Source organism: Carassius carassius, chromosome 26, assembly GCF_963082965.1.
Source record: "Carassius carassius chromosome 26, fCarCar2.1, whole genome shotgun sequence".
Lineage (NCBI taxonomy): Eukaryota > Metazoa > Chordata > Actinopteri > Cypriniformes > Cyprinidae > Carassius > Carassius carassius.
Genome location: NC_081780.1, coordinates 2,978,035 through 2,987,902, shown reverse-complemented (window position 1 = coordinate 2,987,902; position 9,868 = coordinate 2,978,035). Strand labels below are relative to the sequence as shown.

At 36.2% G+C, this 9,868-nt stretch overlaps 2 protein-coding genes across 4 annotated transcripts; both read right to left on the bottom strand.

Annotated features, from left to right (window-relative positions):
* Positions 1–550: 550 nt before the first annotated feature.
* LOC132106230 (single-stranded DNA-binding protein, mitochondrial) lies at positions 551–2,936 on the bottom strand. 3 transcript variants are annotated; one of them, XM_059511864.1, is made up of 7 exons: positions 2,851–2,936; positions 2,342–2,404; positions 2,197–2,254; positions 1,969–2,109; positions 1,254–1,341; positions 1,080–1,168; positions 551–989 (listed from the first exon to the last, which is right to left on the bottom strand). In XM_059511864.1, the coding sequence occupies exons 2-7, from the start codon at positions 2,363–2,365 to the stop codon at positions 949–951; spliced, it is 441 nt and encodes a 146-aa protein (XP_059367847.1). In that variant the 5' UTR covers positions 2,366–2,404; positions 2,851–2,936; the 3' UTR covers positions 551–948. The 3 variants fall into 3 exon arrangements, with proteins under 3 accessions (XP_059367847.1, XP_059367849.1, XP_059367848.1); XM_059511866.1 differs by having other exon boundaries at positions 2,342–2,422; positions 2,851–2,903; XM_059511865.1 differs by lacking the exon at positions 2,851–2,936 and adding an exon at positions 2,674–2,798.
* Positions 2,937–4,640: 1,704 nt separating this feature from the next.
* On the bottom strand, positions 4,641–8,718 carry zgc:162331 (uncharacterized protein LOC793007 homolog). Its single transcript, XM_059511863.1, has 5 exons — positions 8,374–8,718; positions 6,302–6,493; positions 6,033–6,189; positions 5,768–5,953; positions 4,641–5,383 (listed from the first exon to the last, which is right to left on the bottom strand). Exons 1-5 carry the CDS (start codon positions 8,552–8,554, stop codon positions 5,185–5,187), a joined length of 915 nt encoding a protein of 304 aa, XP_059367846.1. The 5' UTR covers positions 8,555–8,718; the 3' UTR covers positions 4,641–5,184.
* Between the last annotated feature and the right edge of the window lie 1,150 nt (positions 8,719–9,868).

Here is a 9,868-nt window from a genome sequence, read left to right as displayed (position 1 = left end):
ACGATGGGTAAAATGCTCACAAACAAATGGACACGACTGAAAAACATAGGTAAGAATTGAAACTACTGTTCTCTCAGTTTCAGAAGCTTCATTTGTGAAACCAGGTGGTGCTTTACAAGTCTTGTACATTTTATGTCACATATAGACCCCTTAAAAGCTTGTAAACATTCCAACGTCTCCGGGTGGGCGGGGCTTAGCTGGAGGCAAAAAGAGGCGCGGACGCAATGTTGACAAGCGTAAGCTATCACGTTTTAGAAGGGATTTATTAAACATGGGTGCAGAAGAAGGTTCGGAACTGTCCGAATATGTACAGTCCCTGACTCTGCGGGACAGTGACAGCTTTTTTTTTTACAAGCAGGCTACCTGACCCGTATGCCATACGGCCATATGAATTACTTTTGGGTGGTTTGGGGAATTTTGTCAAGGCTTATTTTCTAATGTAACCTATCGCTGGGCTAACTATGATTAGCAATGTGTATTATTTTAAGAGACCATTCAAAGGAAGGCACACACATCTATCGCACACATCTATCGACACAGATGGCATAAGTATTCAAAACAAACCCTTTACTGACAAACTATTACATTTATTTATGAACATTAGCAGGGCATTACAACAATCTGGACGTGATTTGGTTATACATAATTTCAGATATGATGCTTTTATTTTTCATCAGTCCAAAAAAAAGGGAAATTTAGCATTTTTTTTTCTAAGACAGAGTTCAATCCAGTTCATGGCTCTGGAAAGTGTTTACATGTCAAAGTGCATCTGTCAGCGCCCTCTGTCGGAAATAAACCAGCATTACATAATCATACAAACAACATCACTTCTTCTATGTATGACTGTAAGACTGGACAGAAGGATACGCAAAGTTTAATGTCAGTGAGCAGGGTAACACTATATAAAATATCTTCTTTTGGTTCCTTAAGTCTGGGAAGGCGTCTTTATTACTGGTCTCGCAGATTTTCACTTAAAAACACAATATTATCTGTGGAAAGAGACAAATTATATTTCAATTTGAACTATTAAAGCAAAAACAAAACATTTAAGACATTTATAGTCTGTTGTGAAGTCTGACCTGCGATAATAGTTGTTGCTTGTCGCCTGACGTTGTTTTTATCCATGTACTCTCCATAGTCAAGCTTTCCTTCCACAAGAATCCGAGACCTGAAAATAATGTTGATTCGAGGTCAACAGCTGCATGATTTATTTTTATATCTATAAATCGCTCCAAAACAATTATGGAACACACCCTTTCTTTACATACTGATACGCCACGTCTCTGAGGCCTGGTTTGAATACTGAGATTCTGTGCCATGTTGTTTTCTGGCTGACATCTCCTGCAAAAAAAAAAAAATTATAAATAAATAATTAAACTTAATATACATACATACATACATACATACACACACACACACACAATTATATAAATTATAGAATTATAGAATATATGTTTATATATATATATATATATATATATATATATATTTTTTTTTTTTTTCTTTTTTTTTCTGACCATATATTTGCACCATGAAGACAATTTGCTTTTTAAAAAATAAAATAAAATCTGTCAAAATGTCAATTTATGTGAAAGCATATTCACATACTTTAAAATTATTTAAAATATTACTTTTTTTAATCATGTACCATATGTTCAAAGGGCACACTGATATTTATTTATATATATATATATATATATATATATATTTAATTTACCCAGAATAAAATATAAAAAAAAAATATATATATATATATATATAAAAATAAACAATAGCCACAAAATTAACATTGGCAACATTATTAATAATAATAATAATAATAATAAGTCAAATACAAATATGTATTTAACAAATAAAATCAAACATGAAGGAAATATATGAAAAATATTAATGATAAAATAATAATAATAATAATGAAGTCAAATAAAATAAAAAATATGATGGGAGTGGTGCACAGCCTGATCTCACCTGTACTCGTGGGTTCTCCCTCCCCAGACCTCCACATCTCGTTTGTTGCCATGGAGAAGATGGTGACGGGGTTCCTGCCCTCCACCTGCCTCATGACGGGGTCCTGTCCCACTCGCCCAAGCAGCTGCACCCGGTTAATAGCTGCCAAGAGACAAAACAAAGATGAGGGATATCATCAATAACATGTCACTCAAAAGCCAGCGCATACAGAGACTGACAGACACTCACATCTTTCCAAGATCAAATTAGTATCTGTAGTCCTGTGCCGGACGAACTGTTTGAATATCTGTCAGGACAGAATAACAACAGTCAGCCTGTAATCATCCTTCAGAGCAAACATGAACACTTATACATGTTGTTTAGTTAACATTACCTGTGCTGAGGCATTTCTCAACATCTTCTCTGCTCTGTAGAGGATGCTGACAGCTCATTCACTCTATCATGGGAAAACGGCCTTATCAGAGTAATATAGGTATAATAGAAAACATAAATGGCATAAAAGTAAAGTTAAACGTCTTATTCTTAAGCGTATGCAAAGACCGGGATACCATTTAAAGTAGATGTAGTTCATGATAAAAACATGTTAACTCTCCAAATGTTTTTTTTTTCAATAGTTGATGCAATGTTATTATATCACGTATAGTAAAGAGTCATATTCGACTACTTTAAACTAGAATCATTAAGATCTGTATTTAAGTTACTTACAGCAGATCCAATGATGAAACACATGTTAATCTCCCGCCATTCACTTGACGTACATAAACTAGTCACGTTTAGAAGACGCATGTAATAGTGAGTGTGCGCTTTACACCGACGATTTATAATCAATATCGTCTTCACAGTTTATTTAAAAGTCAAACGCAAAGATAAACTTCGACTTACAAGTTCAGAAGATCTTGATGCTCAATAACCCCACGCTGTTTCCGGTGCGCTTGGAAAACATTCCCCGGTAGAAACAAACACGAACGAACGCCGGTTCCCGTTCTGTACCTCTATCATACTCAGAAAATAGCGATTTTGTTCAGTTATACGTTCTTGCCTTCATCTGTGGGCATTTAAAAAAATATATTATGTATATTTTAAATTAAAAATTATTTTTGTTTGATGAATTTTTGATGAACAAAATGTTTATTTACCCAAATTATAATGTTATTTGTACGTTTATTCAAAATATTCGAAGAACGTTAAAATGTCCAGTTATCGTTGTGATTGGAACGTTATTTAAAGGTGACTAAAACATTTCTTAATCATTCAAATAATGTTATGTTTAGTAGAAAATGTATTTTTAATATTCACGATTAGAACCTTATTTACATGTTGCAAAAATGTTTCAATAATCCTCAAATTCAAAGAACATCACAGGAACATTCTGAAAATTATCTCAGAATGTTTTCTCTCAACATTAACGTTCCATAAACATAATGTTAAGAATATTTTCTCCTAACTTTTCTATGACTTTTCGAAAACATCAGTGAAAGCTGTGAGAACACTTCCTGTCAGCTGTGTATCTCACGCATAAGTTATATATTTTTCATATTTGGAAGCTTACAGAAGTCTGCTGGCTGTGTGGACTCCCTCCTGGCTGCCCTGAGAGCTAAAATAAATGTGTTTAAAATTTTCAAATTAGGTTTAAATTTGAAGTTTCAGTTTTGAGAGTAAGATGGCCTCACATTTGCGCAAGGTCTCAAACTCTTAGTGATTCAAACTACTGTAGAAAATGAACAAAAATACTTCAGGGGTTAACTGGCTTTTAATAAGGTTTAAAGGACATCCCATGTGGATTTGTAATTGTGACATTTACATGTTTGATCTGTGTGTTTTCCGGTCCATTACTCTTTGATGCTTTGAGCTGTAAATACAAGAGCTTACCTTGTCGTGTAAAATGCTTCCGCATTTTTGGATGATTCATTTGGTTTTCCATGACTTATTTAATCATTTGTGATAACTTAAGGAGATTGATCTCACAAAGAGTAACATCTAACCAAATTGTAACTTTTTTATGTTCCTTGAATAGTTTAGCAACCACACTTTTAAAATTTCATAATATTTCCAGGTTTTTCCACTATAAAACTTTTTTTGATACTTTTTGCAAAGATTGAAAGTGTGCAGGATTTGCTTTGTTTTTCAGTTTTTTTCAGGAACATGTGAATCCTGTTCACAAGAGTGTGGCCAAGTTAAAATATGTATTTAAAATATGTATAAAACTTGCTCACTAAAAGCATGCATTTCTCTTTTTTTTCATCACAAATACATTTTATTGTTGAGCAATTAGGCTTGTACTGTTATTTTACAATATAGTGTTGTATCTTCTTGTTGTAGTAAATTCATTCCTGTTCTCTTGGTTAATATTCTGGCAAAGTTCTCTCAACATCACACACACACACTACGTCCCATATCCTGCTCGCGCAGTCATATTCAATACCATACAGAAGTCATTTATGCATTCACTCAGTCCCTGTTGAGTCGGCTGTGAGGTTTATTCATGCTCTCTGTGTGTATTTAACTCCTGTCAGTGAGAGTGGAGCGGTGCTCTCATTGCGCATGCGCAGCCCTTATAACTAGCATGGCTTGGTTTTTGGTTATGATGGATGCATTAATTTGATCAAAATTGACAGTAGATTTTTCATATTACAAAAGATTTTATATATAGATATTGCAAGCACTTTGTAATATTTAATTAAATCTTTTTATTTGTTATAAGCAAAATCAAGTCTGAAGTATAATAGGTTTATGAGATCCCAATGTATGTCCGTATTCTGGACATCAGTGTAATTCTCCTACCCTTCCATAGTATAAAAACATAGAAATATTAAACTGATGCTCCAATGTGACCTGACACAGTTGCATTTTTGTTCTTTTATGAGTGCAAGTAATCAGATCCTTTGCAACAAAAATAAAAACTACTAACTAACAAACAGAAATAAACCCTGGAGCAGATCACAGTACCAGTACACAGTCCTTACTTTTCCTTATATAACTTTCATCTTCAGAAAACTACACAACAGACCTCCTAACAGTCATTCAGAAATCTCACATATGCAACACACTAAATGTCACTACATTTGGACCCAAGCCTGGTCCAACATTTAGATCTAGCTGTGTGAGGGGATCTAGATGGCTCTAGGTTGAGTCCATCATTTCTCTTGGTTTTCTGAACCCCAGGAGCTATTCCCACGTAGGGGCCATAATCCATCACCAGTTCTGAAAAGTGTGTTTCTATGGCCACAGATGCTGTGGAGCGGCGCTGGGGTACGGTGGAAGAGCGGGTTGCTCACTGGGGCGGAGGTAGATGGGCGCGCTGGGTGCACTCGGCACTGTGGGTGTGGGGACCCTCTGCAGGACCACATGTGGGTACATCTGACTTTCTGTACGGTAAAGACCAGGAAGAGGAGCTTTCAGGAGGTTTTCCTGACTCCTGCAAAACAAAAATAGCATTAAAAAAATGCATGCTTTTAGTGAGCAAGGGAACATTAAAATGATCAAAAGTGACAGTGAACACATTTTGAATTTAAATATATATATATATATATATATATATATATATATATATATATACAAAGGTAATTCAGAAAAATATGAATTGGCTGTGTTTTGACAGAATTGTGACAAACTTGCAATAACAAAAAAAGTCAGAATTGAGAGATTAAAAAAATGTGATGGAAATGTGATGGAAGCATAAAAAAACATTATTATAAACTCAGAATTGTGTCTCTTAAATAGAACCAGAAATTTGATGATTGTGACAAGTATTATCAATTAATCCATTAATTTTTTAAATTAACAATACTCATTTTCTCACCTCTGATACCCGCGGTTATCATAACCAGCTAGTCCCTCCATATAGAACGGGCTCTCAGGGGTCAGATGGGGATCAAGATGATGGGAAAGGTTGTAAATATTAGGTGGTGGAACAGCTTCCCAGTCTCCTTCGTCTCTCTCCAGCCAGCACTTGCTCCTCCAGGATGATTTGCGCTTGTCTCTCACCCTGGAAAGTCAGAGAAATCATTAGTATCCTCTTTGCCTATTTTAAGCTCCCTTGTCTCTTCCTCCCCAGATGTGCATACCTGCCTCGTCCTTCTGTCCGTTCTGACCTCTTTTTGCTCATGCGCTCCTGGAGACAGCAGATGATGAAGGACACGGACATGGCGAGGATGATGATGCTGCTCACTACCGATGCCAGCACGGCCACTCTCAGCCCACGGTCCTCCGGTTTAGGAATGGCTACCATATTTACACAATAGTGCACATTGAAAAACTGGGATTTAACTAGCAGGAGTGCATTTCTTATTAGTTTTTCTCTCTTAAAACAGAAATGATGGCAGTGAACACAGACCCTCACAGTCAGGTGGGTAGTTGCTCCACTGAGCGGTGTCGCTACGCAGGACACAGGTAATCTTCTCGCTGCCCACCAGCTGGTACCCCTCGAGGCACCAGAACGCCAAAACAGTTCCCACCAACCTCCCACTGCCCTTCTCTAGATAGAAAGAACCTCGCCGAGGGGGAAGCAGCGATGTGCAGCTCAGGCCTGCAAACACGAACCACAGATGGTTAGACACCACTTTTTAAATTTGCTAAGACTTCAGAAATACTTTACTCAAACAGAGAATAGAATAGAATAGAATACAATAGAATGTAACTTGTTGTTAACACTTTTTCATAATTTGATTAAATAGAAAAGAATAGAATCGAACAGAAAAAAGAGAACACTTTAATCACTTTTCATAGAATAACATTTGTTGCTGTCACTTTTACATACTAAATCCAACACAGAGTAGAATAGAATAGAATAGAATAGAATAGAATAGAATAGAACAGAACAGAATAGAATACATCTTTTTGCCATCCCTTTTTCATGATTGGACTAAATAGAATAAAATAGAGTGTAACTTGTTGCTATCAATTTTTCATAATGTGACTAAATAGAATAGAATAGAATAGAATAGAATGGAATAGAATAAAAGTATAAAAATAAATGTCAATAATCACAATATCAAGACTTACGTTCATAAGTGCATAAATCCATCAAAATGACAGCTTTAAGTGTGTCTGCGAGTGAATGTGTGGAAGAAAGGTTTCCTGGGACTTAGTTAACAGTACTTAGTTATCCTCAAGAGCTGAGATGAAAGTATTTTCCCTTCTCTCTTTCCATCAGTACCCATAGGGTGTATTCTCCCTCACTCTATCCCATAGTCCACCTCTGCTCCAGTCCCTCTACATTCCCACAGAGGATTCAGCATCTTCTGTGTTCTCCTACTGAGAACTGTCATCACTGCAATGTGCATCTCCTCTGTCGCTGTAAAGTCAAACGGAGCTCATATCGACTGTGCTGGAGTCAGTGTGATTAAGCTGGCAGGGTCACTGGATGGTGTTTATTGTTCACACCCGTTCCAGTCCTGTGCTGTTCTCATTAAGCTCAGCTTAACTGGCTTTGCAATGTTACACGCAAAAACAAAAAGACACATTTATTTTTTTGTTTGTTTTTGTTTTACAGTAAATACAATTTTTGCATTATGTAAGTAAGAATTTTGGGGTAAATGTGCTAAATTGTCAAAGATAAAGTGCCTCTTGATGTCCGTAAGCAACCATCTTCTTTTAACCAAATATATTAATATACCCTTCTTTTGACTTTAGGATGAAATCTGACCAGTGCATGTTCTTATCTGGGACAGATCCACTTCAGACTATCTCAGGTTTGCAGTGCACTGAAAGCTGAAAGCAGGGCAAATTCTGTCATGGCCACGGTGGCGATAAACCCCCTCCATTTCAGTTTCAAAGCTGGCAACCCTGTAACGGAACTGACAAACTGCCAACTATCCCACTGCCCGCCATTGCCACGTGGCAAAAGGCATCCTTTGTTTCACCTGAGCAAAAAAAACTCAAGGTAACTGACACCTGAGGATGCTCACCTTCACAGATGCATTATACTGCAATTAAACTCATGTATTACCTCGATAATATCAGAGATCCACAAATCTGTCATGCATATTGACTTTAGGTCAGGAAACATCAATAAACTATTTGCAAAGTACGGTCAAAGTATGTATGGCTGGGATATTTTATATGTTCTCCAATCATAATAAAATCTGAGTTCTATGCAGTTCAGGCTGATCTGATTGAAAATCATTGATGAAAGCTCTGTTTGTATGTAAAACCTTAAGAAGATTTTAAATGTTAAAGCCAACACGTGAATTTCACAATAACTGCATGTGTTTGTTTGTGTGTCTACTGTAAATGCTGAAGGTTGAGCATGCTCTATCTGAAAAAGTTATGCAAAACATAGGAGTTTATAAGCATGCACTAACACATGCAAAAACTTTTTGAGTGCATTTGATAATTATTGCATAGCACTGTATGATGATATGCATCCATTATATCATTATAACAGAATATTGTCACTGTACAAACCTGTATAGTTGCTCATGGGGGCTTCAGTGCTATTCATCCCCGTCTTGGTGGCAGGTGGAGTGATGTGATGAAATACGGGACTGACCGAAGATCCTTCATGTGGCGTAAAAGTCAGAGCCGAGCTCCACGTCACAGACCACAGCAGGAAGCCCCAGGTGAGGCAGCTCTCCTTCAAAGCCATCAAAGTCTTCGTATTAAAAATAAGATGGAAAGTGTGAATGTCAGTCACTCATGTCCACTGGTCCTTGGTGAGTCCAGAAACTTTCCTGCGCTTCAGAAGCCAAACACAGGCTGTTCGCTCAGGGACAGACAGAGAGAGTGAGAGAGAGAGAGAGAGAGAGTGAGAGAGAGAGAGAGAGAGAGAGAGAGAGAGAGAGAGAGAGAGAGAGAGAGAGAGAGAGAGAGAGAGAGAGAGATGCGGAGTGCTGTGTGTTTGTCCTCTGTAAGCCGCTCGCTGCTGCAGCTCCACTGCTGATTATGAGCCGCTTGCGTAATGTAACACACGGCAGAGCTGCAGTCGTTTCTGCAGTCAGTCACACATCTTCATGTGCACTGCTCTGCTCTCTCTCTCTCTCTCTCTCTCCCACGTGATTACAAGGCCTTAAAGTGCAGGTATATTTGCTAGTAAATTTTAGTTATAAATAATTATAGTAAACCTTAACCCTAACCCTCCTCCAAACTAAAATTCCAGATGCATCATATTTTTATAACGCACACACACACACACACACACACACACACACACACACACACACATATATTTCTTTTATAATGATAATAATAATAAAGTCAATCTATGCAACAACAGAAAAGGAAGTATGGGATAATATTATATATTTAAAATAATTATCTTCTGCTCACCAAGGCAGCTTTTATTTGATGAAAAAATACAGCAAACATAGTACTATTGTAAAATATTATTAAAAATGTTAAATATTAATCTATTTGAATATATTGTCAAATTTAATTTATTTCTGTGTTGCAAAGCTGAATTTTCAGCATTACTTCAGTTTTCAGTGTCACATAATCCTTCAGAAGTCATTCTATAATGCTACTCAAGAAACATTTATCAGTGTTATTATGTCTTATCATTAATGTTTATTATTACCAATGTTAAAAAAAGTTGTGCCGTTTCATATTTTTGTGAAATATACAATATTATATAATAAATTATATGTATAATGCATGTAACATATGCAGTATTACAACATCTAATACATAAGTTATACACACACATACACACATAAAAATTAACTATCTATTTTAATAATAACAACAACAATAATAATAATAATAGCTTAAAATAATAACTTTTATTTCAAATATATAAAAAATGGAGTATAATTATATAGTATATTTCATATATTTCATATTCCAAATAATTTTTTGTTCTCAGATCAGTGTCAATAAACAGCTGACAGCGTACCCCATAATGTGCCAGCATGACTCCAAAAAGTGTGACAACTCATTCCCGTCTCTCAGATGGGTTATTTTT